Genomic DNA, 22413 nt, shown 5'->3' on the forward strand with positions numbered 1-22413 from the left:
GTATCACGGAGAACGCTGGATTCGAACTTATGCGGGAAACGCTATACATGTATATATAAGTATCACAGACGATCTAGCATAAGAATGGAAATAATATCACGTTTGTCACATGAAATCGCGGGTACGATCTGTTTATAGAAGGAAAATGCTATCACGTGCAAGTATCACCAAGAATTGAAGCACCGACCTGCCAACAGAAGGGAAATGCTAACACGTGCACGTATCACTGAGAATTTCAGCGGACACATGGCAACCGACGGGAAATGCTATCACGTGTAAGTATCACCGAAAATACGGGCGTCGACATGGAAATGTAAGGAAAATGCTAGCACGTGCAATTATAACCGATGATAGGGACGTCGTCATGGAAATAGATGGCAAATGCTGTCACGTGCAAGCATGACCGCTGAGTATTTATTTTGTTACTTTTCCATTAACTGTCGGAATAGTAGGTATGAGTTATTGACTGTTCCAGACGAGTAAATAAACGTTTTATACCCGATAAAATAGCATATATAATTGATGGACTGTTAAAAATCGCAATGGCATTTCTGATCCGATGAAATAATATACATGAGTGATGGACTGTAAAAAATCGCAATGGCGTGTCTGACCTGAGGACGAGTGATAAACCACAAAATTGTGTCTCATAACCGAGAAAGGTAAAAGGAAAATGTATAGCAATTTCAACAAAGTTACGCTATTTGTTTCAGGATTTAAACCTGTTTTTTAAGTGGAATATATGTCTTGAAAACCATCAAACCGCCAATAGTGTATACAGCAAGTATACTGCATAGGGATCAAAATAAAATAACATTAGATGCAGTAAATTATTGACATACCGAAAGGACAGCTAATGTAGTTAGCAATATCAGAAAGGCAATGGTTTATTGAAACATGCGACACACACAGGATGGCTCGATTCTTACTCCGTAATACACAGCTGTTGCAAGAATAAATTGAACACCATTAACCGTACGTCTCAGTCTCCCAAGCTAGATCACGTGAAGGAACATGTTATATCCGACATTCGCGTATATAATAAGACTAATCATGAGTCGGATCATGATTTGAGACAACGTTTGTTCATAGTGTGACACTGTGAAATCATCATAAAGTGGACAACGTTTGTCCATAGTGTGACACTGTGAAATCATGAGACAACGTTTTTCCATAGTGTGACACTGTGAAATCATGAGACAACGTTTGTCCATAGTGTGACACTTTGAAATCATGAGACAACGTTTGTCCATAGTGTGACACTGTGAAATCATGAGACATAGTTTGTCCATAGTGTGACACTGTGAACTCATGATAAAGTGACTAGGACACGATGCGAAATGATCAATCGGGTTCTTCGATCTTATAAAACAAAACAACACATACACATTTATGTCTGCTCACACCTGCTCATACCTGTTTATATTAACCCAGTTATGCCTAACGTCTAGAAAAAATGCCTTGGCAAACAGCGTAGACCCAGATGAGACGCCGCATGATGCGGCGTCTCATCTGGGTCTGCGCTGTTTGCTTATAGAAATTTCTGTAAGAAATACTCTAAATAAAGAAATAATTATACTAAACATCCCTAATTTTGGAAATAAATTGATCCAATTTAGAAGGATGGGAGAGTCCATTAGACATAAATGGGTTAAACATGTAGTCAGATCAGGAGAACTTAACAACTACAAACCTTCCAAGTGATGAATTACTCACGACATTAATATGGCTCTGAGGGCCGTTTCATAAACGATCGTTGGACAATTTCAACTTACGAGAGAAGTTTGTAATCTCAATAAGTAGACGAACTAGCTCGTCATGCTCGTCAAATATATACGGCGCTTGAGATGCGAATGTAATAAATTAAGTACTGAAAATTTATTATCATATGATATGGACTTAAGCAATAATGTATCTTTGAAAAATGTATCGTATCGTACATGTGTATTACGATGTTTATTGAAACGGTCCCCTGGCAGCATTGTATGTGTTTGTGTTTTGTATTGGTTTCCCATTTGTTTTGTTGCTGTTTTGGGGGTTATCTTGTTGTTGTTGTACCGTTAATTGTTGTTTTCTGCGATTTTTGTTGGTGTTGTTCATTTGTTTAGTTCGAGTGTGTTTGTTGTTGTTGATTTATTTTTCTTGTGGTGGAATGCTTTTACTATGAATTTACAGTCTACTTGGTTGTTCTCAAATTTAAACATTGTGCAAAAATCAATTGTTTATTTTTTATAAAATGGGTGTGTCAAAACGTTATTGTGATAGTGTCAAGCGCATACAGTTTCAGTTCTGCAAAAACATTGTTATGTTTGCACAAGTACATATCTTGCCATATATTTAGCAGTACAATTCAAATATATTTAAACTTCAATATTTTTCCCAATTTTCAAAATATAATTATGATACTTTCTATTTTTATAAGCTTAACCCATTCATGCCTAGCGTCCTGAAAAAAAGGACATTGCAAACAGCGTAGACCCAGATGAGACGCCGCATGATGCGGCGTCTCATCTGGGTCTGCGCTGTTTGCTTAAAGGAATTTCAGTAAGTAATATTCTAAATATAGAAATAAATATACTTGACACCCCTAATTTTGGAAATAAATTGATCCAATTTAGAAGGATGGGAAAGTCCACTGGGCATAAATGGGTTAGACAATGAAAGTGTGACTTGAACAGATATGCGATCGAAAAAAAATAAAGTAAAATTATCTTCATAAAACTTTGCCTAACAGCGATTTAGTGTATACATATACAAATATCTTACCTTATACGGTCTTATGATGATCACGGTTTCCATGGAGGCCGTCGGAGCCATTTTCTCTGTTTCGCTCATTTCGCATACAAACAGTTATCCACAAGTGTGTATGTAAACAAACTTCAAAACCAGCCCAAACGTTTTAATATACTGTGTTTCAAAAGTATCACTTTATGTTTGGCAAGTATAAAATATCCAACTTATATTGAAGGACTCGTTTTAAGGTCTTCTGCATGCACACGGCAGAATTTATATAGCGACGTATATGTTCAGTATTGTATAAACAGCCACTTACTTCACTTAAGGTCCAAGTAGAAATCAATACCTTCCGGCGTGTATTTTACAAAAAGTTAAATAACTTCACTCCAAGAATAACTCATTAATGGTATAATTACTGTGCGTGTTTATGAGCAAATCCCAGAGAAAAAATCAGTTTATCGCAATAATAATTTATTGTTTTGCTCTGTATCACCACTCATGTATATGCTTTTCATTCAATCCTACAGAACTGCACGCAGTTCATGGTGAAATAGGTTCGTACAACATTAGTACCTACACGACGGTCCACACAGAACCGACAATATTTTCTGGCTTGCTAATTAGCCATCGTCGATAAACTACAATGTAAACGCATTTCTAAGCATGCTTTGTTAACGGAAAAACTCCAGGGGCGTAGCTATATACAAATGTACGTCCTACTGTTGTACCCTACATTTCATCTCATAACGACCGGGTTCTAGTTCTACGCACTTTAAATTCAACAGTGAAAAATGCCCATAATATCACTTTCATAAACAATTCAACCTATATTAGATTGATATTATGGGCATTTTGCACTGTTGAATTGAGCTGAAAAGAATTAACAGGTTAAAATAGTTAGTTAAAAAGTGGTTACTGATCAATTAAAGTGGTTACTGATCAATTATCTGCAACTCATCTTGCTACCAGTTGTTTATAAAAATATATTTTATATTCGATATTCTTACGTGACCCACCCAGTCCTGTAAGCCGAAATGATCCGTAAAACAAAATTGTGTCTTTGTGTCGTATGAACGAATCTGCACTAAAACTAAATTTAGGTTCAAATTGTACATGCATGATCAGTTGTCAAACAAAAGTACGGTTGATATTCAAATGCATTATTTTTCTCTTTCCGGGATATTGTTTTAGTATGTTGATGCTGCATTAACAAATATAAGTGTTTATGAAGTGAAAACACCAAAAATAAACAACGGTTGAGAAAGACACCTATAAACTGTTAGATGCCCATAATATCTCTTTAATTTTGCCAATTTCACGCTTAATTTGAAACTTTAGGCTTTACAAATGGGTGTCAGTCCTTTACAAACCATGCAGTTTACTATAAATGATATTTTTATTATTATTATAATATATTAAACTATTAAAATAATTCATTTAATTAAATGTTCTCTTGATATTTCACTGAAAATACAAAGAAACTCTATTTTACGTTAAAGTAACAATACTACTCAAAATCAACGAAAATGTCGTACAATTGTTCGTAAAATAAACATAACCAATTAAAAATCAGTGTTCCTTATGGCAATTGCCGAAATCTCAACGCCAGATGTAGTCTGGTAAAATAGATGTTTGTAGATACAAAATGCTCGTTTTTATTATTGTTTTGCATATCTTTTCATACGACAAATGAACACTAACATAGTGTTCGTGTGTCGTATGAAAAGATATATTCGCGGGAATTAATTGTGGCCACAAATAAATAAAACGAGCATTTTGTGTCTACAAAAATCTATGTAATCATACCACATCTAGCGTTGAAATTTTGGCTATTGCTACAAGGAACACTGATTGTTAAGGTGTTAACTTTATTTTACGTGTTAAGGTGTTAACTTTATTAAACGAAATACTTAACGAAATTTTCGTTGATTTTGAGCGTTATAGAGACTTTAAATAAACATATCAGGTTTGATGAGTACACTCAGTTATCTAGACCTAGCACCTACTTTATCACCATAAAGATGTCTGTACTTATTGTTCCATTATACGTGTACATGAAAATAAAATATTTTAATTTTGGAGAAGACGGCTCAAGTTAAAACATGTTGATGTTGTTTCAATGTTTAATAATGTCGGCACCTGAATCTGCATTATGTGAGGATTCAGTTGAAACTCGCCATATCAAACTTCACGTTAAGCAGAGCCACAATTATGAAGAGTTATGATCACTTTCAAACCTTGACAGCCCATTTTTAGATCCAAATGCATTAGTTGGCGCATTCTCACGACAATTAAAGCACGGGTTTATGCTCACCTTATCCTGAAGCGACCCGCCCTGTGCTCGAAATGTGATAGGGCGTACTTCTAAATGAACTTTGTTCTGTGAAAACTGGGCTCAATAGGTATACGCAGTAGCATACCTGATTAGCCTGCAGTCCGCACAGCAAATCAGGGATTACACTTTCCGCTTTTATGGAATTTATTGTTTAAATGAAGTCTCTATTAAACGAAAACACAGTCTAATATGTTACGACACTTTACGCACAAACATAAGGTCCAGTGTTCCCAGAACGATGCTTAACTAAGCTTCGTCTAGCTACGCCATCGCCAGCTTTAATTACAGGTAAACCTAACACACGTGTGTACGTACAGTGATGCTTTCATCGGGCAAATGGATTCGCTTAATGACGTAGGTCAGGCGCTACTATCGGCGCTGATGCTGGGCGCCATTTGTCAGCAACATGTTGCAGTTGCTTTGCGGATTTTATTTCGCGAGTCATGTAGCTCCAGCGATTAACTCACTGTTAACATTCATCGTTTTCAGTAATTTTTCATTTACCCTAGCCTGTAAGAAAACGCAAAACTTTTTCAAAGCTCTGCAGTAATTATTTGGTGTATTTTTATGAAGATGAATACTTTTCGAAGTTCAATGCGTAGATTACCAACGCTCCTGTCTAGATTTAAATAAACTTTAATTAAGTTAAAACAACATTACCCAATTACCAAACACACTATGTTCAATAATTTGTGTGATCACGAAGAATTAATAGTGGATGACAAAATTTATCATACACAGTTTTCAATTAACCCATTTATGCCTAGCGTCCTGTAAAAAGGACATTGCAAACAGCGTAGACCCAGATGAGACGCCGCATAATGCGGCGTCTCATCTGGGTCTGCGCTGTTTGTTTAAAAGGAATTTCTTTATGAAATATTCTTAATATAGAAATAAATATTCTTGACATCCCTTATTTTGGTGATAAATTGATCCAATTTAGAAGGATGGGAGAGTCCACTAGGCATAAATGGGTTAATGCATACCTTATTATATAACACTGCACACTGCACGATAAAAGTCATATTAGGGTTTCCTTATTGGAAAACTGTATTGTTAAATAAACAATAAAGGGGAGTATGACTACACTACAAAAAGGGGATACCTAATTTGTTGATAGGATGTAACTCCGAACAAGACATAAATGTCACCCGAAAACATGCCAACTTATCGTTTATGACACCGTTTTCTAAACATCACTTTGGTTTAAGCCGTGCAATACATCATAAATCACTACTTTAATCGCACAGAACGGACGCTAGAGGGCACATGTGTTTTCCAAAGAAAATAATGTGAAAAATATGAAAGGTTTTTTTGAAGAAGCATTACGTTGCCGTCCGTGTTCACAATCGTGATACATCGGCTATCTCCGGACTCATCCGTAATTTAAGCAATAAGTCGTCTCCTGATCCAGAGTACCGTGTTCATATAAAAAGATATTCGATTATAGGGCCTGACCTCTGGCTAATGTTCGCACAGTAAGACTGGGTGTTTCTTATTAATATCGCGGGGAGTTACATTATGATGGAATATGAATAGCGAAATAAAGCATACATTCATGATTCACGAACTACAGACGTTATGAATTAGATCCGTATTCCGTACCTATTAATTAACTTGGTTTCTTCCCAGGATATAAAGAATAAATGTTCAGAGAACGTATGTTTACTTATTTTCATGCATAATAGTAATAATCGTGAAATTAATTACTGTATGTAACTAATTGCATCAACTATTAAATGCAAGACTTTTTCATCAATACACAAGTACACGCTATTGCCTCTCAATACATACGCTTTCATGTTTTAAATTGATTACCGTGTGTACGTGAAATATTGCAATCACATTATATTAACATGTAAGTAAATAGTTCTTTTAGTACAAGTATGCATGTGTGTTCAAAGGTAATGAGGTCCTTTCGCACCCAAGGCTGCGTTTTGCGAGGACCCAGAGTATGGCCCAGCACTCCTACCGTATTTTCTTACTCGACTCACGAAAGTTTAGACTAATTTTCAATAATAGCTGTAATTTCCAGTAATTCGAATTTTACTGAAAAATATTCAATTTTTGTCTTGTGCTGTGTGGCCCCTAAGTATCCAGGTGAAACACCACCCGAACTGAATAACCTACCATTCTAGCATGCGGCGGTGAACCAGGATCATCGGGGTGAGAAGCGCAAGTACCAACCACTGCGCTTACCGGAAAGCCTGTTATTACATGAGTAATTGGCCGAGCTCTGTGAACTGGGGGTTTAATGCATGTGCGCAAAATGTCGTCCCAGATTAGCCAGTACGGACTGTCCGTGCGGACTGCACGGCCTAATCAGGGACGACACTTTCCGCGATTATGATATTTTTCGCTTAAAGACACTAATTTTAGGAAAAATAACGTTTAGGCGGAGAGTACCGTCTCTGATTGTATCGGGTCGTTCCGCCCTGAAACCTGTATGCATTAAATCCCCTTTTCACAGAGCGATGCATATATATATTCTCTGCCGTGATAACCTCCAATGGGTTACCTTGACATTGAGTCTTGCGCCTACCCAATGCATTCTGCAAATTACCCAATACCCTTGAAATTAGCATCACAAGAATACTATGTTAAAAGACGGTGTAGAACGAACTAGTGATTAGTAAGGCCTACTGCGGTCTACCCTTTACTTTCAAAGGTTGATAAAGCGGATATCATGTATTCACAGAAGTCAAACTCGAAATGGAGACTCAAAACTTAACTTTACTGCATAACCGTGACCTTTAGCAAAAGTGCATGCCTTTTGCACTACCGAAACATTTGTGCCAAGTTCTATGTAAATCCTTTAAAGGAGATAGGAAATATACAGCAGACAGGCATGGTTAATACGGGCGGAGGGGAGATATTTTAAAAACATATTACAAATATTTTATTTGAAATATCAATACTGAAAATAAAAATCACCAGGGAACATGAATCGGTATTCCGACCATATGTTTCACTCAAATTTATTACCAGATATTACCATACATTAACCTATTTACCACTCAGAAAGTTGATGAATAACCACTGGGTCATTAAAAGCGTTTTCAAAATCTGTCAACTCAGTTACTGTATCATGAATATATGTAGTGAATAATAGTAATTTTGTAGATTCACTGATACTCAATATTTTTATTATGTAAAATGTTGATATATTATTATATATATCAATATATTATGGTGTATTACATTGTTTTACATTCAACCCTATTATTGTGCTTATTAATATGGGCTGTGCTCTGTGAAAAGGGGGTTTAATGCATGTGCATAAAATTTGATCCCAGATTAACCTGTGCAGTCTGCAAATCAGACTTCCTGCTTTAATGTTTTTTTGTTAAAATAAAGTCTCTTCTTAGCAAAAGGTTAAGGCAGAAAGGGTTGTCATGATTAGCCTGTGCGTACTGCACAGGCTAATATGGGACAACACTTTATACACATGCTGTAAACCCTCTTTTCATAGAGCACAGCCCATATGTATATGCACATTTGAAGTGACTTCACCCAATAGTTGGTGTACAATGTTTCTTTGAATTGAAACATAATAACAGCCAAGACAATGGTATTGAAAATATGTAAATATCACAAATCTTAATTGCTGAACATTTGATGTTCAATTACTATTTAAATGTCCATATTCTGGTTGCATATATACAATAAGATACGTATATTCCCATTACACATCTCATGATGAACCCTGAAGGAATAGTTTACATATAAAATAACAATTTTTCTTGTTTGCTGCGTGTTTTTCTTTTTTTATATTTTGTCTACTCATACCCTTTGAACATGTAAACTAAACACTTACACTTCCACTTCTGACCACAATGTTAACAGTCGCAACTCCACACAAATGGAGAGGAATTTATATAAGTGTCACATCGACCTTGTTTTCAAATCCAAAGCACATTCAATTTTGGTATCTGTATATTTTGAATAATGTTTACATGCACTATTTGCATGAAATAAAGTTTAAACTAACTCTAAATACAGCTTGCATTGTCTGACTAACAGTGGTTTACAAAATAGCAATTATTATGCATTTATTTGTAATAACTATTAACTGCATTTGTTATATAATTGTATCATATCACAATCTCAATGGTTATATTTGAACAAAAAGTCTAGTAATTGTATTACTTTAGAACAGAATCTCCAGTGGATGCCTCAATAACCTTTCACTATCAATTGTTGATAAAACCAATATTTTAAACAAATCTTACTTCGTTCAAATGAAATATTTAAAGAAATTTTCAAGACAAACTAAATGAAGAATAAACTCCATTAAATTTTCTGCAATAGTTAATTGCTGAACCACTATCAGATATTCCAGATATATGAACAATAGAATCAATTAAGTGGCTATGTTCTACAATACTTTATATTTTGATTCATCATAACATATTCACAAACGAATTTCATAATTATTCATTTTCCAGGTCCTGATTCGCAAATTCTTTTTCTGAACTCGATTCCTCCAAATCCTCCTTGCTTTCATTCAAATGTTCACTTTCCCCATTGTGAAAGGATACCTTTGATACTAAATTACTTGTTGCGTTTCTTGCGGTGAAATCCTCAGGTTCATTGTCACTTGAGTTATTTTTAGTAACAACAGTTTCATCTATGACATCATCAGTACTATTTTGAGTAGCATGCAGCTCTGGGGAAGCCCCACTGGAAGATGCAGAAAATGTTATTTTAGGAATTTCTTGAACGCCATCAGTACTACCTTTCTTGTTAGAATCAGCATCCCCAGAGTTGCTGGCAAGTTGCCAGGATGGCAATATTGGTGTAGTACTAGGCACTGGTGGAAATTGTCGTCTGCAACATGAAACACATAGATACCTAGTTATCATAAGGTTAATAACAACTCCATATAGCAATATTTTTTTATTCTACATTTCTTGCAAGTAACATGGGAAATTTCACAAAGATCACATCTGAGCACTGATGTCTATATTTGTGTGTTAAGTTGGAAGAAAATCATTTTCTATTTTTATTTTTTAGTAATACAGTATCCTTAGCCCCACTTTTTTGAGGGTATTGAGGGTAGTTTCAATCCAATCACTAAATTTCTTACTCAATCAAAACCATTTTTGTACATTTTAATTTAGTAAGGGTGACCTTAACCCTTTCAGTGCAGGAACCGAATTTTAAAGGCCTTTGCAAACAGTTTGGATCCAGATGAGACGCCACAGAACATGGCATCTCATCAGGATCCAAACTGTTTGCTATTCTGATAGTATTCTTTGAAAAAAATAGAAGAAAATGCTAATTTTAGAAATTCTGCAGACGACATTTTAGCAGACGACAAATTTCCCAGCATGCAAAGGGTTAACCTTGATCCCATTCATCACATTATTTACCAAGTGTGGTCTTGCTACTGTGCATTGGATTAATTTTGCTGACATGAAATGCATGAATCATAAAACCAGGCATATTTATATGCTCTTACAAGTATGGATACTTATACAATGACATAACACTATAATGTAAGCTTCCATTGATGTATAATGTCTGATACAACACTTTTATGGAAACTTCCATTGATGTAAAATGTCTGATACAACACTAGCTTCCATTGATGTATAATGACTGATACAACACTATAATGTAAGCTTCCATTGAACACTGGGTTGAAGGGACCCACAAAAATTCGCTAAAATTATTCTTTGTTTCACAGCATCTATAAAGTGACATGGAATTATTTCAATTGAATTTCTAGTTATTTAGCATTAAGCTCATTAAAATTGTACATACAGGGTTTAAGACTATGGACTATAGCAAGTGAGAAACAGTCTTAAAAAAAAAAAGAGTTCCGGTTTCGGAGACATATGCCCCCCAACACAGGACTTTTAACTAGTGACCCAACTTTCAATAGGGTTATCTACTGTCCAAGGCCAATGGGTATGTTATTGATCTGAAACACCTTTCACACTTATTGTAACAGTGACCTTGACCTTTGTCCTATTGACCCCAATTTTATTAGGGGTCATCTACTGTCCAACACCAATGTGCATGGAAAGTATCAAGCCAATCGGTTGATTCTTTGACAAGTTATATATCGGAAACACTTTTCCCATTTATTGTGCCAGTGACCATGACCTTTGACCTAGTGAATCCAATTTTATTAGGGGTCATTTACTTTCAAAGGCAATGGCACATGAGAAGTATCAAGTCAATCGGTGAATCAGTTGATGAGTTATTGATCGGAAACAATTTCACACTTAGTGTGTGACAGTGACCTTGACCTTTGACCTAGTGTTTCCAATTTCAATAGGGGTCATCTAATAACAAAGGCTTATGCACATGGGAAGTAGCAAGCAAATCAGTGAATCAAGTGACAAGTTATTGATCGGAAACGATTTCACACTTAGTGTGTAACAGTGACCTTGACCTTTGATTTAGTGACCCCAATTTCAATAGGGGTCGTCTACTGTCCAAAGCAAATTCACATGGGAAGTATCAAGCCAATGCGTGAATCAGTAGAAGAGTTATTGATCGGAAACTTTACTCTTGATTTGTAACAGTGACCTTAATCTTTGACCTAGTGGTAATCTACTGTCCAAGGCCAATGCACATGTGAAGTACCAAGCCAATTTGTTGACGAGTTATAAATCGGAAATAATTTTTCACACTTAGTACATAAGTGACCTTTACCTTTGACCTAGTGACCCCAATTTCAATAGGGGTCATCTACTGTCAAAGGCAAATGCATATGTAAAGTATCAAGCAAATCGGTCAATTCGTTGACGAGTCATTGATCAGAAATGATTATCACACTTAGTGTTAGTGACCTTGACCTTTGACCTAGTGATCCCAATTTCAATAGAGGTCATCTACTGTCCAAGGCCAATGCACATGTGAAGTATCAAGCCAATTGGTTCATTGGTTGACGAGTTATTGATCGGAAACGATTTTTACACTTAGTGTTATAGTTAACTTGACCTTTGACCTAGTGACCCCTATTTCTATAGGGAACATCTACTGTCCAAGGCCAAAGCAGATTTTGAATATCAAGCCAATTGGTCAATTTGTTGAAGAGTTATTTATTGGAAACAAACTGGTCTATCGACAGACAGACAGATAGACAGACCAACATCCAGCAAAACAATATACCCTTTCTTCTTCCAAGAGGGGCATAATAATAAACATACTTCAAGATGTTTAAGATCTTACTAGTGCACTTACCTGTTCAGCAGAAGGCCCTTGATGGAACTAAGCTCCGTCTTCAGCTCACTAAGCCCAGGAACTGCTTGCGTCCAGCCTGTACCTTCCATCTTTAACATTAACCCTTTTCCCATCAGAAGCAAAGTAAAAATGGCTATGTGCAAACAGCATAAAATCTGAACAGCTTGCGAGTTACTCGCAGTCTGTTCAGGTTTTATGCTGTTTGCTGCTCATCAGTGTCTAATGGTTGGAAATGAAGCCTTTAAAAGTTGAATCTAGCAAGAAAGGTCTTTAATCAAATTTAACTTTCTAAGTGACTACAAATATGTAAAAATACTAGGGATGGCATAGAATACAAATATCGGTATTCGAATGTTCGCAAATTCATTCAATCGAATATTCGAATATTCGCATAAAACGGCTGGATTGATTTTTCCTTGTTATGTGTTAATTTCCATTGGTTTGTAAGTTATATCCGTTTGCTAAATACGAGGCTGTTTATTAACGTTGCTATCGACTAATTGTATCGCTGTCGACTAATACTATGACCGATACTGTGATCGGGCACAAATAGAATGAAAAACATCGTGTCATAGAATTTTATTTTTTAATGATTCCACAGATTTGTAGCAGACCGCGCATATGTAAAACTAAGTTTACACACAATACACGTTGCGGTCTTCTTATCCACAGACCGTGTAAAGTATTCCATACTGCAGAAAGGGCTGGTGGCATTTTCAGATTTGAATTATGATTCCTTGATGATTGTTTAATTTATATCATCTGTTACTTTTGAGTAATTCACATATTTAAATGTCTGTTTAAACTGTGATCACAAAAACTAAATTACTATTCGCCAGTAAATTGAAACCCGTAATTGGTACCTAATTGACAAACAACAGTTCGGGCCCTTTCTTATAGTAAGTATATTGCATTGCGCGATTTGAGTAATTCACACATTTTAATGGCTGTACATACTGTGATCACAAAACTTAATTATTATTCGCCAGTCAATTGAAACCGTTAATTGGCACCCCATTGGCAAACAACAGTCGGGGCCTTTCTTAGAGCGTGTATATTGCATTGCGCAATCAACACTGATACGGGCCGCGTTATCAGTTTGACACGAAGAAGGTCACGTCAAACATGTTACTCCCAGGTGATTTCGGTTGCATTTTAGTAAGCGGTTCGCAGGTCATTAAATATTGGTGAAATTACGTTTGGAAAAAAATGCGAATATGCGAATATCATTTTTATTATTCGAATGCTGACCATTCAATCGAATATTCGAATATTCGAATAATTTTGCCATCCCTAAAAAATACATATCTAAGTGGTAAAGGGTTAAATACGTTTCTAAGTGGTAAAGGGTTAAGGGAAGTAGAAATTGAGAGGCTTTGTGGAACAAGACTTTTAATAATGGTTAAAGGTCAAAAAGAGAATGGATTGGTTTATTGATATTGAAATGAAAAGAGGATCTCAATTAATGGCATTAATCTAGCTGTAGTACTTTTTAGTAAGGGCCATCTATCAACATACTGATTTTCATTAAACTGGCTTGAGTACTGTTGATTATGGCAGGATACGGATTTTTTTTTTTAATCATTTACCGTAACTATAACAACCACAATTAAGGTCTAACAAAAAAACTAGAAAAAACATGCATACTCACAATATGGCCATCTATAACATGGCATAAGTACTTTTGATAGGTATCAGGATGCAGATTCAAGTTTTAACCCTTTACTACTTAGATAATTATGTATTTTCATGTATTTTTAATATCTTAGTATTAAAGTTATATTGAATTGAAGACCTTTTTAACTAGATTCAAGCTTTTCAGGCTTCAACTCCAAACCTTAGATACTGATGAGCAGCAAACAGCATTAAAACTTAACAGACTGAGTAACTCGCAGGCTGTTCTGGTTTTATGCTGTTTGCAAATAGCCATTTTACTTTGCTTCTCAGTGGGAAAGGGTTAAATTACATTTGCAACCGATGCTATCGCAATTTTAGCTGAAAAACAAGGGACAAAATTGTCATAAAACCAGGTTTTCAATTCTAAAAAAATTTCTGATAAAGGGAGACAACCCAAATTGTGCCTTGTTACTGATTGTTCATCACAGTTACCCCCTTGTTTCAAAATCAATCTACTTTTAGTCGTGGCGACCTTGACCTTGGTGATATTGACGTAATTCTTTTGCGGGACACACCGTCCAATGATAGTGAACAAATGTGCCAAATGATTTTAAAATCTGACAATGAATGACATAGTTATGGCCCAGACAAGCTCATTTATGGCCATTTTTGACCTTTGAACTCAAAGTGTGACCTTGACCTTGGAGATATCGACATATTTTTTTTGCGGGACACACTGTCCAATGATGGTGCATAAATGTGCCAAATTATTTTAAAATCTGACATTGAACGACATAGTTATGGCACGGAGAAGCTTGTTCCACATGCCGGCCCGCATTCGCCAATCTTATAACCAGTTTTTTCCTTCGGAAAACCTGGTTAAAAACCAGAAATGAAGTACATTTTCCACATATAGCCCTCAATCAACATACAAAGTTTCATCAATCTAGCTGAAATACTTTGTCAGTTATGACAGGACATAAATACAGACGGACAAATAGATAGTCTAAAATGCCTGGGATAAATCTATAGGTCTTCATGTTTACACCCATATAAGACTTGAAAGAGTTAATGCAAGTGCCACCGCTGACCATGCAGTCTGCACAGAATATATCGTGGAATAGAACTTAACACCTCAAATCAATTAATGGTTAGAAAAGACGTCCTTCAACTAAAGTTGAGTAAGCACCAATAGGTTCAATGTGGGTAAACAATTTATTCCAGCAACATTTTAAGTCATACATGTCCCACAAGTTTCTCGCTATCTGTAGGATTGGCAAAACCATTAATTACTGTATTCTCAATGAGCAAATGCCACCTACCGATTTCCTGTTGACATCATGTGACAAACCCTGCAGTTTCCCCTTCTGATCATCAAGAGAGACCTCTATTTTGGCCAATCTTTCGTTTGATTGGTTGACCAGCTTTTCCAGTATCTCAAGCCTACTCGCATCTGTCACTCCTCCAAATAACCATGGACGCAGAAATTCCTGAATAATTCAATATGACTGTGAAATACAAAATTCTTCACAAAAATGGATCAATTACAGCAACTACAACAACATGAAAAGAAATGATAAAATAATGGCTAAATTTTGAAACGTTCCCCCCTGTAAACCTTACCTTTATTTAATCTAACTATGGTACTTAAACTCTTTGTTTTATCTAAGCACCTGCGTCTCCATTTAATCTAGTGCCCTGAAGGTGTGCGTGGACTTGACTGACGAAAGATTTGATCACATTAGCCTTACTGAAGCAAGGCTCTCAAATACCAACATCAGAACTGACCAACATTACCCACAGAAATATCTGGGACAATACGTTATGCACATACATTACCCACAGACTTATCTGGGACAATATGAATATGTCATGCACTTACATTACCCACAGACTTATCTGGGACAATATGAATATGTTATGCACATACATTACCCACAGACTTATCTGGGACAATACGTTATGCACATACATTTCCCACAGATTTATCTGGGACAATACGTTATGCACATACATTACCCACAGACTTATCTGGGACAATACGTTATGCACATACATTACCCACAGACTTATCTGGGACAATACGTTATGCACATACATTACCCACAGACTTATCTGGGACAATACGTTATGCACATACATTACCCACAGACTTATCTGGGACAATACGTTATGCACATACATTACCCACAGACTTATCTGGGACAATATGTTATGCACATACATTACCCACAGACTTATCTGGGACAATACGTTATGCACATACATTACCCACAGACTTATCTGGGACAATACGTTATGCACATACATTACCCACAGACTTATCTGGGACAATACGTTATGCACATACATTACCCACAGACTTATCTGGGACAATACGTTATGCACATACATTACCCACAGACTTATCTGGGACAATACGTTATGCACATACATTACCCACAGACTTATCTGGGACAATACGTTATGCACATACATTACCCACAGACTTATCTGGGACAATACGTTATGCACATACATTACCCACAGACTTATCTGGGACAATACGTTATGCACATACATTACCCACAGACTTATCTGGGACAATACGTTATGCACATACATTAAGCCTGATTTTCAAACACTGCTGCTCATATGACTTTCAGTGAAATAAAGAATCTTAGTAAAAAGAACATTAAATCTTGATGAAAATATAATAATATATATGAGCCTTGCTCTGTTTAAATGTTTCTTTTTAATGCATGTGCCTAAAGTGTCGTCCCAGATTAGCCTGTGCTGTGCACACATGCTTATCAGGGACAACCACTTTCGGCTTTTATGGTATTTTTTGTTTCAAAAGAGTCTCTTCTTAGCTACAATCAAGTTCTTGCGTTAAGTGTCGGCCCTGAGGGTATTGCACAGGCTATTCTTGGACTACACTTAACGCTTTAGCATTAACCCTTTCAGTGCGGGAACCAAATTTTAAAGGCCTTTGCAAACAGTTTGGATCCAGATGAGACACCACAGAATGTGGCGTCTTATCAGGATCCAAACTGTTTGCTATTCTGATAGTATTCTTTGAAAAAAAACAAAGAAAATGCTAATTTTATAAATTCAGCAGACGGCATTTTAGCAGAAGACAAATTTCCCAGCATGCAAAGGGTTAAGCCCAGTTTTTGCTCACATGTAAAGACTTCCATAATAAGCTTCATAAATCACAAAGCTATGTTACCTTGTACAGCCTGTGTGCAGCATAAGACAATCCTGCCACCATGGCAACCATACCAAGAAGCTCCCTGGATCTCGTCCATCCACTCTTCTCTATGGCTGAAATTGAAATACCAGACTTAAGTGACTCTACAATTTTCTCACATGGCAGATAAATACCAGGGGCATTGTTTTAAAACATTTTTGTAGATCAGGTGTTCTTTTTCGACCTGTACCAATAACTTAATTTTTAAAATTAGATATTCAAAACTAAATCAGGTAATCCCAATTTGTATGCACAACTTTACTTCCAATCTTAAAGAACAGTCCCTGCATGTTTGAATGTTGAATGTTGAAAAGAGTAGGATAATTCACAGACAAGTTTGCACAGACATACAGACATTCTAACAAATAGAAAGATAATTGAGTTCTTTCTTACTAATCCAAAAACATTTGAGTACCCTCGAAGTAAATAACTTAATTAGATTGTGGATGTGGATAATCAATTTTAAAGAAGAATTTTTAGCATTTTACCCTTAACATCTATAATGTCAGCCATTTTGTCTAAATTACCTCGTGGTAACTTGAACTTACCCTTTCCCTCTCAGAAGCAAAGAGAAAATGGCTTACTGCAACCAGCATAAAACCGGAAGCGCCTTCAAGTGGCTTGCAGACTGTTCAGGTTTTATGCTGTTTGCTGCTCGTCAGTACCTTAGTGTTTAAAATGAAGCCTTTACAACTTTAATCTAGAAGGAAATGCCTTAAAATTTAAATTTTATTTCATTTACAAAGGCACTGCAAATGCATCAAAATGCGTATCTGAGTGCTAAAGGGTTAAAAAGGAAATATTAAACATTTTACTCCTTGAATGGAGTGCAAGAGCTTACCATTGCTGGGAACCACTGGACCCTGCACACTGACTGACTGGTTCCCTGCTCCAATAGACAAAGAGGCATTCTGGCAACCAGCTCTCTGCACTGCTTCTTCTACTTCCTCATTGGTCAATCCTAGATCATGTGACACACAATCATGTGATCAATCATGAGTCATTTGGCCCTAAGGCTAAATCACTTATACTGTTGTAAGAATACCATTGATTTTTCATACTCTTTACTACAAATTATATAACAAAATTCTTGCGCAAATTGACTACGCATTTCAGAGTGTAGTTTTTACAACCTGGCCTGTCTAAGGATCCTCATATAATAGTGGATAAACTTATTCATTAAAATATAAATAAATATAATCAAAGCTTCCTTAAATATACAGCATATTCAAACATGTACATGTTGTATGTGGCTTTTGCCGATTACATTCTCTATTAAATAAGGAGAGGAGAAATATCTGCAACATAGGAACAAACTAAAGCTTTTCACAAAAAACAATTCCTCATGTGGTTATCACATACAAAGCTGCAATAATTTTGTAAAAATAGATATTGAACAAGTGGCAAAACAAAAGCATAACTAACAAAAGCATTGTCTATGTGGTATCATGCATGGCTTGCTCTGACATTTACCAAATTAGCTAATGGCTCTAATAAGAACAAGAGCTGTCACCATAGGATGACATATGCCCTCTAAAATGCTTGATAGAAGTTATGAGCTTTTTTCGAAACCTTAACGCAGATTTCGAAACCTAAACGCGGACCCTTAGTTCAAGGTCAAGGTCACAGGGGTCAAAATTTGTGTGCCTATGGAAAGGCCTTGTCCATATACACATGAAGACCAAATATGAAATTGCTATCTGAAACGACATCGAAGTTATGAGCATTTTTCTAAACCTAAACGCAAAGTGTGACGGACAGTCCGATCACCATATGCCCTCCTTCGGGGGCATAAAAATAGACTAAAAGAAATTTTCACTTGGCTTCAAGTTTTTCTTCACAATCACCTATCCAATATCAAAAAGAGTAAGATTTAAGACATAACAAGATAAAATGTGTGGCAACAATTTTTCACCTAGCGGTAGCCCAGGATGTGATAATAATACAAATTGAACAAGAACATCTTCATGGTATAATTCATGCAAATTTAAATGTTATGCACTTAGAAGTGTATGAGTACTTCATCAAAACAAGTTATTTTATGACATCAGAGAGACATATGCTTTATTGAGGGGGATAGCAACAAAAACTTGTGTATGACCACACAAGTACCATGAATCATTGGTACCTTTCTTTTGCAAGAAGGCCTTCCTCTGATCCAAGGAGCTCTGTTGAACCTTTGGATTTTGTAGGAACTTCACAGCTGTAGCAACCTGAAAGTCAACAAATATTAAATGATCTTATAAACTCTTTTAAAGACAAAAAGCTGCATGCTTAAGATAATCTGTTATTAAATGGATTATATTTGAGTCCCGGATGACCTGGGTTAAATTAAGGAACTGTTCTAAAAGACACTTAGTACTGGATGTCTGTTTTTTTTCCAGGAAAGACACTTTGAGTGTCTCTATCAAGCGAGTCAGCCTTTTATTAAAATCAAACTAAACAAGGGCTGTTTGAAAAACATGCATGCCCCTCATATGGGCTGTCAGTTGTAGTGGCAGCCATTGTGTGAATACGTTTTTTGTCACTGTGACCTTGACCTTTGACCTAATGTAAGTTATCATCCGGAAACCATTGTTCTATTTCGAGTCACTGTGACCTTGACATTTGACCTAGTGACCTGAAAATCAATAGGGGTAATCTGCCAGTCATGATCAAGGGGGGAGTGAGAGTGGGGTGTGGTAATTTATAAGTTGTTTAAAAAAAAAATACATAAAAAATTTGGGGGGGAGGGTAGGGGGGGTGGGGGCGGGTAGGGGGTGGGGGTGAGAGGGGGGTATAATGTGGGGGGTGGTAATTCATAAGATGTTTAAAAAAATATATATTATTTTTTGGGGGGTGTGGGGGGTAGGGGGGTGGGAGGTGGGGGGTGAGAGGGGGGTATAATGTGGGGTGGGGTAATTTATAAGATGTTTAAAAAAATGTGATCATAAAAAATAACAAATGATCTCACACTGACATGATAAACATCCTCTCTTCATTAAACATGAAATTTAAACTTATTGCATTTGTTTCCCCTGTATATAAGAAAGATATAATAGTGTATTGTCTCCCCTGTCCTGCTTATATTTATATTAATCAACAAAATTTAACATTAACACAATATTTAATATACAAAATATACAAAAAATCTCATATTCTGATAATATTTTTACCGATCCACTTTATTTTACTCAAAGGATGATGTTTCATTGAACTGATAATTATAGATTTAGGATTACAGACCAGTTGCTTCAGTTATATTGTTCAGAGTTCGCCCTGTTGGCTGTGTATGCATTCTTGAGTTATCATCCAAAAACCATTTTACTATTTCGGGTCACCGTGACCTTGACCTTTGACCTCAAAATCAATAGGGGTCATCTGCGAGTCATGATCAATGTACCTATGAAGTTTCATGATCCTAGGCCCAAGCGTTCTTGAGTTATCATCTGAGAACCACCTGGTGGACGGACCGACAGACAACTACCTGGTGGACGGATCGACAGACAGACCGACATGAGCAAAGCAATATACCCCCTCTTCTTCGAAGGGGGGCATAATAAAATAGTTTAAAAATTCAGGTTTTTTTTCCTTCTTTATGACCCACCGAAAAACGGCCCTTTCCTGTCGGTTTTTTTTTCCCCTCAGCAGGTAAATTTTCCCCCAGATTTCTTATTTGTTTAACTTTAAATACATAAGTTTACCTGATCCAGTGTAGAAAATAGAACATATTGCATAATTAAATTATCTGTTGCCTTGAATTTGTTTTAAAAACAGTAAAATATGTTAAATTGATTATTTAAGACTTTCCTTATTTTCCCTAAAACACGCGTTTCGCATTATTTTTTCCCCTCAAAATCCGGCATTTCGCGCATTTTTTTCCCCCTCAAAAAAGGCCAGGCCCTTTCCCCCAAATCAGATAAAAAAACTGAACTTTTATCTTATAAACTTGTATGTATAAGTTTCGGTCAAAATATTATGTCGATATTTTGACCTCTGTCAATCCGTACATGAAGTAATTGTTGAGGTATTTATATCAAGGGCATAATTTAAGTCTCAATGATTTGATGTAAATGGCCTTACGAGTGAATATCATAAATAAACCATTTCTTACCAAGTCTTCACGAAATGATACTGGTTCACCAGGAGCAACCTACAAAATAATACAATGTTAAATAATTGCCATGCAATTAATTACTTATTCCATGTAAGTAACCAGGATTAAAAGATGACATTCAATTTTGATAATATTTACGCTGAATTGCACAGTGATCTATGGCAATATCACTGAATGTAACAATACATGATGATGTAAGCTTTTCTTGGTGATTGTCATTTCCGGTTCTTTTCTAAGGTAAAAATAAAGTAAGTCATACAACAGTTATGGTTGGACCATAAAGAAAATCGTGTCTCTCTACTCACTGATAAAATTGTAGATGCCATACTAATGTGAAAGTACTGAGATCAGGCCGGGGATTGAACCCATGACTTCCAGAGTGGTAGTCAGACACTTTAACCACGTCGCTAAAGAGCTAGCCCAACAGCAAGGCTGTTGGAAGTGACCTTATTTCACTACACTCCTCTCCCTTTTAATGTTTCAATGCCCAGATACGCCCGCTACAGCATGTCTTGCATCCGCATGGCCCTCCCAGAAACCATAAAACAGCTCAGTTCCCGCATTCACAGTTCTTTTTGCCTCGTCGCCATTAATGTGAAAATACTGAGCTCAGGCCGGGGATTGAACCAACGACCTCCAGAGTGGTAGTCAGACACTTTAACCACTTGGCTAAAAAGCTAGCCCAACAGCAAGGCTGTTGGAAGTGACCTTATTTCACAACAATAGTCAATACTGTATATTAAAGTGCATGTATCATATTTCACCGATTTTATTATCAACGTATGGTCTACACCATAATTTCTCGGAAATACATTAGACTACTGTCGATACCACGGATCGTATATTGTCATCTAGAGTCCGTTTCGATACTAATTAAGTTAGCCATACAGTTTGAGAATGAGAAACTGTTTTCAAACGCAAATGACTTAAGACTGAAGTTTTTAAGCAACACAGCATTTTAAGAACGAATCTTTTATCAAAAAAAGAAATTCATGTTGTTTCAATTTAACATTTTATGAAATAAGCATGCAACAAGTTTAACTGACATTCCATAAAACAAATAAAATAATATAATCTAAATAATAACCTTCCTCCCGTGGTCTTCCATTTTCTTAATGCCTTCGTAATCGATTTGCTGATTGGTCCATTAAAATAAAACAGTCCAATTAGATTTATGGTTACAATTTCTATGAATAT

General features: G+C 36.2%; 2 protein-coding genes across 2 annotated transcripts in view; both read right to left on the reverse strand.

Annotated features, from left to right (window-relative positions):
• The window catches only part of LOC127882333 (p53 apoptosis effector related to PMP-22-like), an 8387-nt gene extending 5035 nt beyond the window's left edge, over positions 1-3352 (reverse strand). Inside the window, exon 1 of the mRNA XM_052430901.1 lies at positions 2767-3352. Within this exon, the coding sequence (XP_052286861.1) occupies positions 2767-2835 (69 nt within the window). The 5' untranslated portion in view covers positions 2836-3352. The remainder of the gene's footprint in view (positions 1-2766) is intronic.
• A 5637-nt stretch (positions 3353-8989) lies between these two features.
• On the reverse strand, positions 8990-22388 carry LOC127882363 (peroxisomal membrane protein PEX14-like). Its single transcript, XM_052430954.1, has 8 exons — positions 22304-22388; positions 21214-21252; positions 19249-19333; positions 17962-18081; positions 17100-17194; positions 15211-15378; positions 12272-12360; positions 8990-9901 (listed from the first exon to the last, which is right to left on the reverse strand). Exons 1-8 carry the CDS (start codon positions 22322-22324, stop codon positions 9505-9507), a joined length of 1014 nt encoding a protein of 337 aa, XP_052286914.1. The 5' UTR covers positions 22325-22388; the 3' UTR covers positions 8990-9504.
• Between the last annotated feature and the right edge of the window lie 25 nt (positions 22389-22413).

This window comes from Dreissena polymorpha, chromosome 5 (assembly GCF_020536995.1).
Source record: "Dreissena polymorpha isolate Duluth1 chromosome 5, UMN_Dpol_1.0, whole genome shotgun sequence".
NCBI lineage: Eukaryota > Metazoa > Mollusca > Bivalvia > Myida > Dreissenidae > Dreissena > Dreissena polymorpha.